The sequence below is a fragment of the Typopeltis vanoorti genome, chromosome 20, assembly GCF_054136105.1.
Source record: "Typopeltis vanoorti isolate ZY-2024b chromosome 20, IOZ_Tvanoo_1.0, whole genome shotgun sequence".
Taxonomy (NCBI): Eukaryota; Metazoa; Arthropoda; class Arachnida; order Uropygi; family Thelyphonidae; genus Typopeltis; species Typopeltis vanoorti.
Window position 1 is genome coordinate 89,510,616 of NC_143568.1, and position 19,239 is coordinate 89,529,854.

A 19,239-nucleotide genomic window follows, 5' to 3' on the forward strand; every position below is an offset into this window, starting at 1 on the left:
ATTGTGAATTTAAATAGTTCAAATATATCAGGGAGAAAGTGTGACTTTAGTAAATCAAGGGTTTTATTCAACGGTACATTTGTGAATAGTTATGTGATATCAAAACTCACCATTATGTCTGAACTTTTTAAGGTGTGGTTTTCTAAAATACTTTTTAGGTAGGCAGAATTTTTAACAAAGGAGGGGGAGTTGTTTGTGAGAATGGCTAGTAGCTTAGCTATCCACAATAGGACAAAAGGATGTACCTTGTTTGTACACCCTTACCAGTGAAAGATCAGCAGTAATACTTATTATTTTATTATATATTATATTATTTTATAATATAATATATATTATATATTATAGTATATTATAATATATTATAGTTATTTTCTTATCAGTCTGTGTTCTCATCTATACCATTAAAATTAATCAACATGTATGACGAACACATAAACCTTTCCACACCATAGATGAATTCAGTCAATGCAACAATTTTGTTTCCCTTGTTTCTGATATGTCTAGCATTCATATACAAATGTAACAGTTCATTTCTTTATCTATAACCAGTTTTCTGATGCCACATGTACAATTAAATAGTGCTGTACCATAAATCAGTTGACATAGAAAAGTTGGTTAATTGAAGGTTTTTTATTATGAACTTTACTTATGAGTTCTTCTTATGTAAAATAATAAAATTATGCATAGTACAGCAAACATAAAATTGCATCACTGAGTGAAAAGGTTAAATAAATATGTATATCTTATGTAGGTTAAAGAAAGATTGAAAGCAATGGTACCAGTCACATCTATGAATATTTTTTTGCAACAAGAAATTGATCGCATGCAGAGAGTAATAGCTAATGTGAGAACAACATTAAATGAATTACAGTTAGCCATTGAAGGAACCATTGTGATGAATGAGGTAATAATGTTGTATATGATATACTATATTATTAGTTTTCTCTTAATTTTATGTAGTATAAATTTGTTATGATGTCGAGTATGACCTATGGAGTTAAAAGACTCATCATGGGAGGTACACACTGTCACACACTAAGTTCATTAAGCTGTGCTTTAAACTCACAGCATATCTACATTCACCACACTGTCAGGCAATGCATTCCACTTTCCATGAAGAGAATCTGCTCCTTATTCCCTCACTTAAACCCTCATTACACAGTTTTCAGGAATGTTCTATTTTTTGTTCTATTTCCTCTTTTGCTCTATGAAAAATTTCTTCTACATTAACCCAGTATCAACAACTTACTAACTTAAACATCTCAGTCATGTTCCTCTTTCATTTATGAGGGTGTTCTGAAAAGTCCTTGGCTTCGACCATAGATGGTAACACTATTGGGAAGAGTTTTTTTTACTAAGTTGGTACATCTGTCATAAGCATCCATGTGAAATTGCAAGTCATTCTATCAAGTAGTTTGTTTTATATAGTTGTCTGTATCCTTTGAAATGGATAAAATTGATTGCCATGCGGTTATAAAATTCTTTGTAAAAGAAGGTTTAACACCAAAATTTTTTTTGATCAAGTACACAATATGGTATGGGATGGCTGGCGAGTCAAAGTGCGTGAAATTGCTGAGACTATAGACATTTCAAAAGAACGTGTAGGATATATTTTGCATGAAGAATTACATATGAAAAAGCTTTGCACAAGATGGGTGCCACGCTTGCTCACAGCAGATCAAAAACTTGATTTTTTGCATTGATTTATTACTATGGATAAGGTTCGGATTCACCATTAGATACCAGAATCCAAACAGCAACCAAAACAGTGAAAAGAAGCCGGTTGTTCATTGCCAAAGAAGACAAAGTCGGTTCCATCAGCAGGAAAGGTCATGGCATCAGTGTTTTGGGATGCTAAAGGCATTTTTTTTTTATTAATCATCTTGAAAAAGGTAAAACAATAACCGGGGAATATTATTCCGATCTTTTAACCAGACTAGATGAAAAAATTTGTGAGAAAAGACCCGGTTTGCAGAAGAAAAAAATCATCTTTCATCAGAACAATGCACCTACCCACAAAGGTGTTTTGGCAATGGGAAAATTAAGGGATCTGCACTATGAATTGTTGGAACATCCACCCTATTCCCCAGATTTGGCTCCCTCTGATTTCTATCTCTTCCCAAAACTAAAGCTTTTCCACATTTGTCAGCGTTTTTCTTCGAATCAAGAGGTGATTGCAGCTGTAGAGAGTTATTTTGCAGATCTTACTGAGAACCAATACAGGGACGGGATAATGGCACTGGAGCATCACTGGAATAAATGTATGTCTTAAGGGATATTATGCTGAAAAATAAAAATAATTTTTAAATTATAAATTCATTTTTTCATTGTTAGGCCGAGAATGTTTCAGACCACCCTCATATGTACAGATTAAATAGTAGTATATCCCATGTATAGAGCCCTGTAATATGCTGCTAGTCACCTAATTTTTTTTCTAGATTCCACTCTGTCATATACTACTCTTTGTTGTCTAGCCATCAGTCATCCTCTTTTATCCATATTACCAGTCTCACATTCATTCCAATTTGCTCCAAATTATGTAACAGAATTTCATATGGTATCTTGATTAGTTCATTTGAAAAATCCAGCAGTGATCATAGCCATTTCCTCTATCCATCTTGTCTGCTTCTGGATTATAAAAAAAGTTAGTAGATTAATAAGGCTAGACCTATCCTTCACACAATCGTGCTGCTACCCCAATAGAGAGAGAGAGAGATAGAGACAGATATATATCCTTGAATTTTACATTTACCTTATTTGCCAGCATATAAGACGCACTTTTTTCCTTTGAAAATAGGTCTGAAAAAAAGGGTGCATCTTATATGCCGATGCTCAGTTTTTTATTACTTTCATTTCTGGAAATTTTCTCTATTCTGAGTTGTGCGATTTCTTTCTTGCTTCCTTGCAGTGTGAGAGCATTACAGTTACGTAGAGTTCAGTGGATGTGCATGCACTGTCATCGACAATCACAGCTGTTGAATCACAGATTTGCCGTTAAATGTTCTCTAAATTTCTTGGCAAATTATGGCTGAAAAACGTCGGCATTGCTACAATATTGCATACAAGCTACATGTGATTGCGTATGCTAAAGAACATGGAAAGAGGGCTGCAGACACATTTCGAGCCATCCCCAACTGATAAAATGATAAGAACTTGACGGAATCAGGAAGAGGATCTAAAAAAAGCAACTCACAGTATATATAACCTATGAAGTGGAACTACAAAATGGCCAGAACTTGAGGCAGAACTGAACACTTGGATTTTAGACCACAGAAAAACGGAACTTTCAGTCTCGCTTTTCTGTGGCCTGCCCTGCTGGTATGGGATCAGTTTCATTCTCACAGAACAGAAGATGTTAAAAATAAACTCAAGGAATTGAAAACTCAGTTAGCTGTAATTCCAGGAGGTCTAACTAGTCAGCTTCAAACCTTTAGATGTCTGTATTAATAAATCATTTAAGGGATTTATGAAGGAGAAGTGGATGCAGTCTTCAGATTTTGAGGTTACGCCATCAGGAAGAAGGATGAGGCCTAGCATTTCGCAAGTTTGTGAGTGGGTCAAAACTTCATGCGATGCTGTGAAAACTGAGACAGTGATTAAATCATTTATGAAGTGTGGCATTAGTAATGCACTGGATGGTACAGAGGACAATTTGTTGTATGAGGACTCAGATTCTGATTTAGAAGATGTTCCAAGTGTCTCTTCATTTTGCTCAGAAATTCATCTCCAGAGCTAAATGAAGAGACACTTAAAACCTCTTCAAAATCAGAATCTGAAAGTAGACCTACTTATTACTTTATATTTGAAATACTGTAAATTCATTATAATATTAAGTGCTAAAGTTTTTTCCTAAAAGATGTATACACAAAAGGGGGTGCGTCTTATATGCCGGCAAATACGGTAACTAACTTCTCCAATACTTTAAACTTCACTTCTGAGATCCTGATTGGTCTATACTGTAATAACTGATAGAGCCTTCTTTATGCAAAGGAACTATTTTCAGAACTGAGACTTAAACAGTTTGATCAGAGAGAATTTTCTTTGCACATTTTTGTAATACATAAGCTGATGTCCCATTTAACCCAATGAATATTAATACATTAAAACCCTGCAGTATCCTAGGCACCCCCAATTCTCTACTTTGTTCTCATATCAGATCCAGTAATATCTGCCAGTATCTTCACATGGATGATCTACCTTTGCAAAGTGACCATCTAATAATTCGACAATTTCATATGCTTCTAGACCAATGCCATCAACACCTATTAAAATTATCCTTTCATAGTTATTGCTTCTACTCATCACCTTTCTGATTATATTATTATTATTATTATTACGGGTATCTCCATGGAGTCAGTAGACTCATCACGGGAGACCCAAACTAGCAAAACAATATCTGTCATATCTCTTCTTGAATTCATTTACAGACGAAGAGCTCACAACTAAGTCAGGCAATGAATTCCACTCATTCACCACCCTCCAGGCAAAAAACCTTGTTCTTGACACCCTTGTTAACCATACTCTTCTTTAATTTCCAGGGATGACCTCTTGTTCTTCCATCACTATCACACAGCTGAAACATTTCCCCTGCATGAACCCTATAAAAACCTTTCAGTAATTTAAATGTTTCTATCATATCCCCTCTTTTCTGCCTATCAACCAACCTGTGCAATATACAAGCTCTCAATCTATCAATCTAGGGATCATTTTTTACATCACTTACCAACTTAATCACTCTTCTCTGAACCCTCTCCACAGCCTCCTCATCTCCAAGGAATCCAGGTGACCAGACCTCAGCACAGTAATCCAAATGTGGAAGTATCAATGCTTTATAAAGGGGAATAATAACCTCTTTATCTCTGGATGTCAGTGTGTTCCTCAACAACCAAGTAATCCTATGTGTAATCATGGACACCTTAGCCAGAGCTTGTGTCCTCTGAACTTCATCTCCCTATCTACCAACACCCCTAAGTCCCTGGCCTCATCAGTCTCTTGGAGTACTGTTCCATCAATGTAGTACACAGCTGGTAATCTTTTAATCCCAAAATGCATGACTTTACACTTTTCCACATTGAACTGACATCCATTACCTTTTTGCCCATTCTACCAGCTTATTTAAATCATCCTGCAAACTTTCAACATCAGCTTGATTTTTTAATGCACTACACAACTTTGCATCATCAGCAAACAACTGAATATCTCCCTGTAAGCCATTTCCGATATCATTTATATATAGAAATTAAACAACAATGGCCCAAGCACAGAGCCCTGAGGCACACCACTGGTCACCTGCCTCATCCTGGACTCGGCTCCTCCATACATCACCTTCTGGTATCTCTCCCTGAGCCATTCTCCTATCCATATCACCAATTTAGTATCCATTCCCATCTGCTCCAATTTACATAATAGTATTCCATGGGGTATCCTGTCAAAAGCCTTAGCAAAATCCAGAAGCAGTTTCTGCAATGGATCCATTGTGAAAAATCTAACACTGAGCCAGCCTTTCATGTAGAAGTAGAAGTCCTGTGCGCCGCTGACGTACATTTCTTGTTGGATGCCATCTTTACATGTTGAAGTAGTGAAACAAACGGCAGCGAAAACACAATATATACAACACAGTTCCAAACAATAACACCACTGAAGGACACTTGTATCTAACCGATGCACAACTGCAGCACAATTAGAGACAAAAAGCTACACTATATTTAAATTTAAAAACACGTTTTGTAGCCTAACTAAACACAACTGCCACATTCACCAAGGACACTATGCCACACCTCCACAACATCTCATTTTTTTCATCTCATGCTTATCTGCTCCTCACCAGAGTTATGGTAAGTCTTGCAACATAAAACAACAAGAAAATGGACCCTTTTATACTGTGCTTCTCATTTTTCCAGTATTATAATGCATTAAGCTTTCCACTTGTTCAACTGCTTGCAAGTGTGTGACTTTGGCTCCCGACATCATTTAAACAATCAAGATACTGTATTTTAATGCTTACTTCTTCTGTCTAAAAAATAAACAGTATACCTGCCACACCTGTGCCAAACTTTATGGATATGAGTAGGATAGACTGAAGGGAATAGAAGGCATGCAAGATGAGGGAAAGAGAATTTTTAGTTAATGAGGGATAAATATCTTAAGTATGCGATAAGAAAGAATCATGGGGTAGGAGTGTTGAATCCAGTAATACCATCTAAGAATCTGTATAAAAATGTGGTAGCTGTTTATTCTCCTGCTGGAGAGAGTGATCATGCAATTTTACCTTAGGAAGCATCATGTCATGAGAGAGCTTTAACTAAAAAGGATATATAGAAATTTAAGGCAAGCACTTATGGTAAACTGAGAAGTCAGCTTGAAACAATGATTTAACATGAAAAAACTGCATAGTACAGGAATTAGCAATGTGAGAGAAGTGGCTGAAGGATGTCTGAAAGAATCTAAATCCCTACAGTCAGCAGAATAAATCATATAAAAATTAAATGGATGATTAAGACTTTGAAGCCAGAGATGCATAAAAAGAAAATATTAATGGATTCAGTTTAGGAAAAGTTCACTATAAAAACAGAATAGGAAGTAGAAGAAAGTGGATCTATGATCTGGAAGTTAGAATTCGACTATGAAAAACAACCTTACAGCCAAGAAATTATATTCTTTTTTAATCCTATATATGAAGGTAAAGCAAACAAAGCTTACATGTGAAGTATCTTCGTGACTAGACTACTTGTATGTAGAGGCTGATGATGCACCAAATTTCTTAGTATCCCATAATGTTGCAAAATGTGAGGTTTTAAAATTTGGGAAACAAAGATGGGATATAGAATTTATGCTTGGTGGGGATATATTGTTGTAGGTGGAAGAAACAATAGATTTTTTGGTGATAGTGGATAAGAATCTGAAATTTAGGGGACATATTGCTAAAATTGTGAGGACAACACAGAAAATTCTGGGAATGATGCAGAGGACACTGACTTGTAAAAGTAAGGAGTTCCTTGTTTCATTGTATAAGGTTCTGATTAGGCCACATATGGACTACTGTCACCTGGTTTTCAAAAGGATGAAGAGATGTTGGAAAGGGTCCAGAGGGGACTGACTAAGGTAGTTTCTGATCTCTGGAATCTCTGGAATGTCGAATATGATGAAAGGTTGAGAAGAAAAGGTGTCGAGGAGAAGTGTTGCAAGAAGTAGCAACATGTAACAAGGATGCCCATTTGAGGTAAGTTTTTTTAAATAATTAATAGTATATAAGTGTGTGTGCATGAGTAAGAGTTGCTATAAAAGTTGTGAGCTTGCAGTGTTATTATTGTGTGAGATTTTTTGTTTAAGTTTATTTTCAAATTCTTTGAAATTAGAGCTCAGTATACTAACTGGCAAAGGAAAGATGGTGGGATGGGAGCTTTGTCCATGCAGAAATTCAATTTTGATTTCAGTCATTTCATGAAATGTGACTTGTGCTATATGTACTAGTTTAATTATATAGTTAAATTGCAGATATTTAAGGCAAATGGAAGGAGGGTGTGAGCTGAATGAGGATTTGATGAGTGCTAATATGTTGATATCTGAAAGTGTTACTAGTGAGAATACCATGAGGAGGATGAGTGCTCATCTAATAAAAAGGACAGTGTAAAAGAGCAGCAAAAAAATGTAAGACGAAAGTGATGCGAATGTGGCAGAAATTACAAAACAAAGGGCAGTTATAGATAAGTGGTGAGCTGCGTTGACTGTGAACAAGTGTGTGTGACGCAACTTCAAAAGTTCAAAAATTTGGAAGGATGAATGAGAACAAAAGTGTCAAGTAAGGTTGTAAAGTTCAAAAATTTGAATGAATCAGTGAGAGTGAAAGTGTGACGCAAGGTTCGATATTCAAAAGAATGAATGAATATAATGCAAGGTAAGAAAGTTCGAAGATTTGAAAGATCAGTTGGATAAGATGAGGCAAGAGATGACATGGATGCAGAATGAAGTTAAGAGCATTCGAGATATGTATGTAAGCATGAAAATTATGTTGGTATAAAAGAGGTAACGAAAGACCTGCGAGTGGCATTGTGTGATGATTCAATTATTAAAGGTATGCTAGACAAGAGAATGCAATAAAGTATGTTTTACTGGAGGTAGAATGAGTAGAGTGATTGAGGCATTAGATATGAGAAGTAAGCGAACAAATGAGTTGGTAGTTGTACTAGGTACAAATGACTTGACTGCAAACAAAGAATATGTCAGATTAGATATCAGGATGTTGTTGAGATAGATAAAAGAGAATAGTGTGATAGGAAAGGTAGTAAGCATGTTGCCCAGGTATGACAGTGGTGAGATGAGGTGCAGAGCAAGGATCATGAATGATATGTTAACAGAAATGTGTGAGGAGAAACAAATGCAGTTTGTTAATGTGTGGAATGAGTTTGAAGGCCGAAGTGCACTGCATAGGAGTGATAGACTGCATTTGAGTGGTTTTGGTGCGAGTCGCTTGGAGAGACTGCTGCTGGAAGGTAGAGAAGTGAATGCAGAGAATGAATCTGATTAAGTGGTAAGCGATGTGGAAGAGAAGGAGAGATTGAAGAGGTTGTTGTGAATGAAGAAGTGAGTTGGAGTATAGAGAATGAGAGAACAGGTGTGCAAGATAGGCAGGGAAACAGGGTGGACAGAGGAACACAGCATGAGAAAGGTAGATGCTCCAAGAGGATGTGAATGCATGTGTAGACAAAAAGGGAAAGGGATGACCTGAGATCAAGGGAAAATAGTTGGATCTGATGAAGGTTTGAAGATGAATAAGGAGAAAAAGAAATAGCTTGAGTTAAGTATGGAGAAGTCACATCAAATAAGTGGTGTCAGTGGAACTAGCTATAGATCCAAGAATAAGATGCTGTGTTTGCATACAAATGCTAGAAGTGTAAGAAACAAGGCAAATGAAATGGTTGCATTTATTGAGTCTTTTCACCAAAAATTGTTGGGATAAGTGAGACGTGGTTGGATGAGGACGAAATCCTAACAGGAATTGAGATGGAAGGGTATGAGTTTCATGAGGATAGAAAGGGTAAAAAGGGAGGGAGAGTGCTATTGATGATAGAGAAAGAGTTATGTCCATGCAAAGTATAGATGCAATAGAGGAAATAGTACCATTGGTTTTGAGGCAGTATGGTGTGAGATAGAGGTGAATGGAATGAAATATTTAGTTGAATGTTGTTAAGACCTGTTAATGTGGATGGTAGTGACTATGAAATGTATAATCAAATTAACCAAGCAAATAAGAAAATGGCAATCATTATGAACGATTTTAATTATTCCGATATAGACTGGAATGATGAGGCAACTAGAAGTAAAGAAAATGAGCTTGTGAGGGACAACTACCTCAGACAGTATGCAACAGAGGGCACACGAGGATTGAGGGTTTTGGATTTCATCATCACATCAGAGGATGTAATTATAAATGAGATGTCCAATCACCCACCAATTGGTGAGATCGACCATGAAGTGATTACCTGGGTGGTTGCCAGCAGTGTGAGGACCTCTGTGAGAAAAGGATATATGTGGAATTACAAAGGGGGGGGGGGGGGGATTATGATTAGCTCTGGAGAGAGTTGGCGAATGTAGCATGGAATGAGGAGTTAGCTGGAAAAGAGATCAATATAGCTTGAGGGATATTCAAGAACTATCTATTAGAAGCACTGTCTACATGTATTCCAAGGGTCAGAAGATTAAATAAAGTAGGTGTGAAATGGATGAATGAAGAGATTAAACATGCGATACATGCTTAATCTCTTCATTCCAGTTCCATGAGGATTACAAAGACCAGGCAAGGAGGATCACTTAGTTGGTAAGTATAGCAAAAGTGAAGTATGAGAAGCAGTTAGCTAATGAACCCAAAAATAATCCTAGGGAGTTCTTTCGATATGTAGCCAGCAAAAAAAAGAATGATTATGGAAGGATGACATTGATTGGAGAAAATGAATTAACTACAGCTTTGATGTAGTTAATTTATTTTATTTCATTTATTTATTGTAATTTTATTTTAATTTTGCTAGAGGTCGGGCTAGTAGAATAACTGTTGATCAAATCATTGTCTCTTCAGCATACTATGTGAAATGTAATTTAGCTTATCTCTGTACATATGTGTGTATACTCCAAATGATGACCTTAATATGAAGTTCAAAACAACGGGAAATTAAAATAATTATTAATAACATGGTTGTAGAGTCCATAATTTGTGTAAAATGAAGGACAAGATTGTGTCGCTTCATGAGGGAGGTGATAGAACTCAGGTATCAAATTATAGGCCTATCTGTATGTCAGGTGTTGTGGTTAATTTGTTGGAGAAGCTGGTGAGAACTAAGATTCAGAAGTGGGTTGACAACAATGGTATTATCTTTGATGGACAGCATGGATTTGCTAAAGGAAGGTCATGTTTTAGTAATCTACTTATTACAATAAGGTGACTGGTTCCTTGGACAGAGAAGAGGGATACACAGTAGTATATGTAGATTTAGCAAAGACTTTGACTAGTTTTGATAAAAAGAGGTGATAGAACTCAAGCATCAAACTATAGGCCCATCTGTGTGTCAGGTGTTGTAGTTAAGTTGTTGGAGAAGCTTGTGAAAACTAGGATCCATAATTGGGTTGACAACAATGGTATTATCTTTGATGGACAGCATGGATTTGCTAAAGGGCGGTCATGTTTTAGTAATCTACTTACTTATTACAACAAGGTGACTACTTCCATGGACAGAGGAGAAGGATACACAGTAATATACTTAGATTTTGCAAAGGCTTTTTGATAGATTACCACATGATAAGTTGATAGTCAACCTAGAGTTTGGATATCAGATTGGTGCATTGGATTGGAGACTGGCTATCTGATAGGTACCAACAAGTTGTGTATGGGGGAGCGATATCCAGGAAAAGGAAAGTTACTAGTGGTGTGCCTCAGGGTTCTATTTTAGGGCCATTGCTGCTTAACTTGTATATTAATGATATTCGTGAAGATTTGGATGGAGATATTCAGTTGTTTACAGATGATGCAATGTTGGGACAAACCACGAAGAGTAGAGAGGATGTTGTGGCCTTACAAGAAGACCTGAATAAATTGAGTGATTGGGCATGGGAATGAGGATTTGAGTTCAATGCTGCAAAATGTAAGGTTTTAAAATTTGGAAAACAAAATGGGAAGCAGAATTTATGCTTGGTGATATATTGTTTGAAGTGGAGGAAATAACAGATATGAGGGTGATAGTGGATAAGGATCTGAAATTTAGGGCACACATATCCGAAATTGTGAAGACAACACAAAGGCTTCTGGGAATGATGCGGAGGACACTGACTTGTAGAAGTAGAGAGATTCTTGTTCCAATGTATAAGGCTTTGATTAGGCCACACATGGACTATTGTGCCCAGATTTGGTCACCTGGTTTACAGAAGACGAAGAGATGTTGGAAAGGGTCCAGAGGTGACTGACTAAGGTAGTTTCTAACCTATGGAACGTCAAGTATCAGGAAAGCTTGAGAAGATGCAACTTGCAGAGTCTGGTGGACAGGAGGAAGAGGTTAGATATGATAGAGGCCTACAAGTTATTAAGGGGTTGTTATAGGATCAATGCTGGAGAGGGGTTCAACAGAAAATAATGGGAGATCGGGGAGAACCAGAGGTCATCCCTGGAAACTGTATAAAGAGGGTGTGAGTAGGAGAGTGAGAAGCAGGTTTTTTTTCATGCAGAGTTGTGGATGATTGGAATTCCTTGCCTGAGAGTGTGCTGTATGCAGAGAATTTGAGTGTGTTTAAAGCATGGTATGATGACCTTTGCATTTGAAAAAAGGACCTCCTAGACTAGTCTTTGACTCTATGGGATCTTGGCTAGTAATAATAATAATAATAATAAGTTGATTGTCAAACTAGAGTAGATGGGATTAGATTAGCGCATTTGATCGAAGACTGGCTTTCTGCAATTTGTGTATGGGGGAGCAATATCCAGGAAGAAGAAAGTCACTAGTGATGTGTCTCAGGGGTCTGTTTTAGGGCCATTGCTGTTTAACCTGTATGTTTATAATATTGGCAAAGATTTGGATGGGATATGCAGTTGTTTGCAGATGATGCAAAGTTAGGACAAACTATGAAGAGTAGAGAAGATTTTGTTGGTCTTACAAGATGACTTGAATAAATTGAGTGAATGGACAGAAATGAGGTCAGAAGTTGAATGTTGCAAAATGTAAGTTTTAGAATTTGGGAAACAAAGATGGGATGTAAAATTTATGTGTGGTGGTGATATATTGTTGGATGTGGATGAAATAAGTGATCTTGGGATGATAGTGGAATCTGAAATTTAGGGGATGCATTGTACAACACAAAGAATCCTGGGAATGATGTGGAGGACACTGACTTGTAGAAGTAAGGAGATTCTTGTTCCATTGTGTAAAGCTTTGATTAGGCCACACATGGATTCTGTGCACATATTTGGTCACCTGGTTTTCAAAAGGACGAAGAGATGCCGAAAGGGTTGATAGGGGACTGATCGAGATAGTTTCTTATCTCTGGAATATCGAATATGAGGAAAGATTGAGAAGATGCAATTTACAGAAGTTAGTGGATAGGAGTAAGACGGGTGATATGATAGAGACATACAAGTTAGTAAGTGGTTGTTATAGGGTCAATGTTGGAGAGGTTTTACAAAAACACAGTGGGAGAACCAGAGATTGTCCCTGGAAGTATAACGGTAGGGGAATGAGCAGCAGGTTTTTTGCATGCATAGTTGTGAATGATTGGAGTGCCTTGCCTGAGAGTGTGATGTCTCCACAGAGAATTTGAGTGTGTTTAAGGCGTGGTATGATGAGCCATGGGTACAATAAAAGGACCTCCTAGATGAGTCTTTGACTCCATGGGGTCTGGGGATAATAATAATAATAATACAAAGCACACTTCCTTTCAGACATGCATGATACACATCTAAAGGTGCAATTTACTTATAGTTGGATAAAAAATTAAACAATAATTTCTTAGTAAGTATAATTTGATTTTATCACTATGATTCATTAAAAGGAAAAATTACCGTAGAAGAGTAATGTGAATTCATAAGCAGGAAACTGTCATATACCTTAGAAATAGCTAAGTATTTAAATGATCACTTTAGCAAAATATAAATTCCAGGCAGATCCATTAGTTATTTGGGTTCTGCACTGGAACTAGATGAAAAGAAACACTGAATGAATTGGAGGTATTGAAGCTATTGCATAAACTTCATTTGAACATATCATTGGGATTGGATGGGATATCAACAAGGACATGGAGAAATTATTATTACTATACGGTGTCTCCATGGAATTCTGAGACTCAACGTACGAGACCCAAACTAAATATTTTACACACAAAACCTATCACAACTTTCCTTAAACTCATTCACCATCAGGTAAATTACAACTAATTCTGACAATTCATTCCACTCTTTCACCTCTCTCCATGCAAAATATCTAACCCCTCCCCCTCCATGCTGTTGGATCCTACTTGTTCTTAATCTATACCTTGGATCCGACATGATTACAATTACGATGTTCTTAACTAATTGATAAGTTGTGAGTTGATTTCTAATTCAAATATAGAGAAAATTTATATTTAAAGACTGCACCACTCTATATCTGAATTAGTTCAAGAATTGAAGAAAAATCAACCTTCAACTATTTCTCCTTAAAATATATACTGGCCGAGTATATTTAACTTATTTATCTTTCCCACTTTGGTTCGAATATTTTATGAATGGTGCAGCAAAAGAGATTCAGGCAAATACAACATTAACAAAACAAACATTTAATTTTATAATCACAAATTATACACTTAAGATCAAAATACTAAATAAGTTATTATAAACACTTCAGCCTTTCTGATAATACTGTCATACAAATTCAGACAATGGTAAATCTGTTATCTCTAATACAGTCTTCACACAGTTCACTTAACACTTAATAAAGCTTAATGTTATAAAATTCCTTAGTGATCATTCACATTAACATCTCGTAGTTTTTTTTTTTAGTTTCAAATACAATTTATTGGTGGCAATACTTTTTCAGAAGCTTACACATTTAGATCTACACTTCAGCTAACCTCCGCAACAGTTACTGTTAGTATAGGGATATTCTAGGAAGAAACACACTCATATCTCTGCATAGGAATATTAATGGTTGGAATATTCTTACCGACAATTTTCCTTCTTCATATACTTATGTGCGAACACTTTTTGTAACTATATACACTTTAATCAATTAACGGCACTCGTTTAAAATAAATCTTCAAAGCAATAACTGGATTAATTAACGGTCATAATACACACAATCAAACGTTTTTGCACAGATCAAACCACTTGCACTACATTTGACATCACTTAACTAATTCAGTGTTCTATTAACAACTCTTGTACTAAGGTAACACACAATAATTCCTTAACTTGAAGTTTAATATGCACAGTTGCCTACTCCTTCGATATCAATTTAATCCTTTAGGTACCATAATTCTTAACACCGCTATCATTAAACTCAACTTTGTTGCCTCTAATTATTCTCTAGTTACTTCGTGCTGTGCTTCAAGTTTCCGTGTGTCCTTGAAAGGTCGGTCCTGAAACTAAATCTCAACTCAAGTATTGCTAGTCTATTTAGTAGTCACTCAGCTGTTTTCCGTATCTATAATTGTTATTCTACAACTTATTAGCTAACCGCCTCTTGACTAGTAGACTTTATTTAGCTGCTTGAGTGACTTGCCGACTCGCTATTATCGCACTGTGATTCCCGAATGCTCCGATTCCAACCTAATGCCAATCTCTCTCCTATAAATCTCTAATGCTCTCCCTTTTCCAGCATTCCTCGCTTTTTATATCCGTTTTTCCCGCCTAAATTCTTCTCGTGATCTCTTTAACTAATTCCTTTTTAGTAAACTTTCAGCTTTCTCCCCACGTTCTGTTCCAAAAATGTGCTCGTTCACTTATACGTTTCCATGACAACAAAACAAAATATAATAAAATTGAGCTATTACATAACGTTAAACTTTACAAACAGGAATAAATAGAGAATATTTACATTTCAAATAATGCGCAGTTAAATTATCGAATACAAGTTCTTATAATATTAACATAGTAATAAATAAAATAGCTTAATAATATTTAAAACAGTCTTTTCATTATTAATATATATATCTTTGAATAAATAATTAAATATTAGATAAAATTAAAGGTAGTTATATGAATATTAAATTATAAATAAATGATTTACATATAAATAATATTTACAAGTCTAGCCTATATGATGGAAGATCATGTTGGATTCTGAACCAAATAATAATTACTCTAATCTCTACATAATCAGAATCCAACACTGCTAACCATACTCTTACACAACTTCCACAGATGATCTCTAGGTCTCTGACTATTTGTCATATATTGAAAAATTTCCTTTGCATCAAGTTTATAAAACCCCATTAATATCTTATAAGTTTCTATCATGTCTCCTCTTTTCTGCCTATTAACCAAACTTTGTAACCCACACACCCTAAACCTATCCTCATAGGGTGTATTCCATAAATCTGTCACCAGCTTAGTCTGTCATCTCTGAATCCTCTCTACCACCTCCTGATCCCCAAGAAACCCAGGTGACCAAATCTGTGCACAGTAGTCAAGATGCATAAGAATCATAGCCTTATAAAGAGGGATAATAATTTCTCTATCTTTACTTGCTAGTGTGTTTTTAAACATCCAAGTAATCCTTTCAGTTATTTTACCAACTTTTACAATATGTGCTCTGAAATTCAATCTCTGTCCACCATTATCCACATGTTGCTAGCCTCATCAGTTTCCTGCAATCCAGTACCATGAATATGATACACCTTATGTAAACTTCTCAAAGTGCATAACCTTATATTTTGCAACATTAAATTGATAATCATTATCCTTTCCCTTCAATGTCAATTTATTTAAATCATCCTCCAAGATATCTACATCATCTTTATCAACTATTGCTCTCCCGAATTTTGTATCATCAGCAAACAATTGAATATCCCCCTTAAATCTTTCCCTATATCATCGATATACAAATTAAAGAGTAGTGGCCCTAGTACAGAACCCTGATGTACCCCACTAGTCACCCTCATTCTCCTAGATTCCACTCCACCACATACTACTCTCTGGTTTGTGTCTGTCTGCCACCCCATCCATGCTAATAGGTTTATATCCCACCCCATTTGCTCCGACTTTTATAATAGTTTTCTGTGCGATTTTCTGTGAAATACCTTTGCAAAGTCCAGCAGTATCATGGTGTAACCATTTCCTTTATCCAATTCTGCTGTCACTTTATTATACAATGTGAATAAATTACTAAGACAGGACCAATCCTTTACAAAGCCATGCTGCCCACTACAGAGTATCACATCCCTATCTACCCAACTTTTCCAATACATTAACAACCATTCCTGATATACTGAATTATCTGTAGTTTGCTACATCTATCTTGGAGTCCCATTTATGCACTAGAACTATCTTATCCTCTTTTCACCCCCCTGGAACCCTGCCAGAGATGAGACTTAGATTGAACAATCAGAAGCAATGCCAATTTTCTTGCATATCATTGAATACGTGGGCTGACATGCCATCCATTCAAACCGCTGTAATCACATTGATATTTTTTAATATGCTGAACATCTTCTGTTCAACTACCTCAATTTGCATCTCTGTCACATCAGCAACTACAAAAATCTCCACCTAGATGATACACCTTTGAAAAATTATCACTCAGCAACCCAACTATTTATTTTGACTCTGTGACCTTCTTACCATCAGCATTGTTTAAAGTCATCCTACTATAATCATGTTATCTCTTATTACATAACGAAAAAACTAATTTTCATTTACTTTGGCCTGTTTAGCTAATTTTCTGTCATAATCTGATTTGGCCTTTCTTACCATAATAGTCACCCTTCTTGCTTGCACTTTGCGCTGATCACTTTTTACTTTATATTTCCTCTACCATGTTTTCTTTTTTTTTTTTTTGCAGCTCTTGCTTTATATTTCTGCTCATCCACTTAATCCCCACTTGATTTTTCCTCCTTATCCTGGGTATGCAGTCTGATACTGCTTCTCTCATATATGACGGTGGTCTGAAAAGTTCTTGGGTAACAATGAAAAAACAAATTTATAATTTCAAAATTATTTTTATTTTTCAACATAATCTCCCTTAAGACTAATACATTTATTCCAACGATGTTCAAGCGCCATTATCCCATCCCTGTAGTGGTTCTCAGTAAGATCTGCAAAAATAACTCTACTGCTGCAATCACCTCTTGATTCGAAGAAAAACACTGAACAGCGAGGAAGAGTTTTAGTTTTGGGAAGAGATAGAAATCAGAGGGAGCTAAATCTGTGGAATGGAATGGATGTTCCAACAATTCATAGTGCAGATCCTTTAATTTTCCCATTGCCCAAACACTTTTGTGTGCAGGTGTATTGTCCTGATGAAAGATGATTTTTTTCTTCTGCAAACCGAATTTTTTTATCTAGTCTCATTAAAAGATCAGAATAATATTCCTTAGTTATTGTTTTACCCTTTTCAAGATAATTAACAAACAAAATGCCTTTGGCATCCCAAAAAACCGATGCCATGACCTTTCCTGCTAATGGAACCGACATTTTCTTCTTTGGTGCTGAACAACCAGCTTCTGTCCACTGTTTGGATTCTGGTGTGTAATGGTGAATCCAAGTCTCATCCATAGTCAGAGTCCATAGTCATCATAAAATCGATGCACAAATCAGTTTTATTCTTGTTAAAACGCTCCAAGCACTGTTCAGAGATTTTCATGTGAGTGCGTTTTTGATCTGCTGTAAGCAAGCATGGCACCCATCTTGCGCAAAGCTTTTTCATTTTGCAATTCTTGATGTAAAATATATCCTACACATTCTTTTGAAATGTCTATAGTCTCAGCAATTTCATGCACTTTGACTCGCTAGTCATCTAATAAAATATCGTGTGCTTGATCAATGATTTCTGTTATTGTTACACTTTTTGGACGTCCTTCATGTGGATCATCTCAGCAGCCCATTTCTTAATTGTCGAAGGAGAAGAGTGCTCATAAACTTTTATGTACTTCAAGTGAATTTCTTTTGGCGTTAAACCTTCTTTTACAAAGAATTTTATAATCGCTCGATACTCAATTATATCCATTTCAAGGGATACAGGCAACACTTTTGCTTCAGACAGCTGTATAAAACAAACTACTTGATAGAATGACTTGCAATTTCACATGGATGCTTATGAAAGATGTACCAACTTAGTAAAAAACACTCTTCCCGGTAGTGTTGCCATCTATGGTCGATGCCAAGAACTTTTCAGACTCTCATAATCTCTGACCAATTCCCATGCACTACTGACATTCTTTCCATGTAGCTTCTTAAGCCAGCTTCCCTGAACACGACTGTACAGTCAGTCTCCACAATTAGTGACAGAGTGTCTGTCTTGGTTATGGATATATCTTTTGATGCTAATGAGTAAAAGGAGAAAGTGATACCTTTGATTATACAAGGTAGAACTATTGCAGAAGCAACTAAGTATAGTCTTCCTTCTCATGTGGTCATTGAGTATTAGAGAAGCTGCAATTTGTGCTTTACAATACAAGATGAGATAAAATACAAGACAATTAATTACAATATTACAGTATGCCTTATTAGTATTAATACATAGTACAAATGCAACAAAACCAACATAAGATGAGACTAAATACAAGAAAAAATTTTCAATAGAGGATGATTCAAAATACAAGCAAGGCAAGATTTACAAGAATAAACATAAATACATATGTGTAACCAAGTGATTACAATATTGGTTACTAGAAAAATACATATACATTAAGGTAATTAAATAGTTTAACATATATTGACTTGTCTATATATCTTTGATTATTATATTACAAATTATTAGATTGATTTGATACAGAATTATGTGGTAAACATACTACTATGTTTTTTTTATTTCACCAAAACTTTTGATAGAATTCCATGTGCAAAAGTTTTTATACAACCTAAAAGGAATGGTATGCAAAATTGATTGTGACATAGATAGGACGTGGCTGAATGACAGGAGGTAACAGGGAGTAATGTAAAAATATGTCAAGTCTAACTTGTTTTACTTATATATATTAATGATATTGGAGTTGGTACTATTGGCAGCTGGCAGTGAATATCAGCAAGTTCAATGTTGCTAAGTGCATGGTTATGCATTTTGGACTGAAGAT

The 19,239-nt window shown here is 35.8% G+C and overlaps 1 protein-coding gene across 1 annotated transcript in view; it reads left to right on the forward strand.

Annotated features, from left to right (window-relative positions):
• Positions 1-19,239, forward strand: part of LOC150095635 (dynein axonemal heavy chain 8-like) — a 2,108,518-nt gene that overhangs the window by 2,030,783 nt on the left and 58,496 nt on the right. Inside the window, exon 80 of the mRNA XM_090409931.1 lies at positions 752-904. Within this exon, the coding sequence (XP_090266057.1) occupies positions 752-904 (153 nt within the window). The remainder of the gene's footprint in view (positions 1-751; positions 905-19,239) is intronic.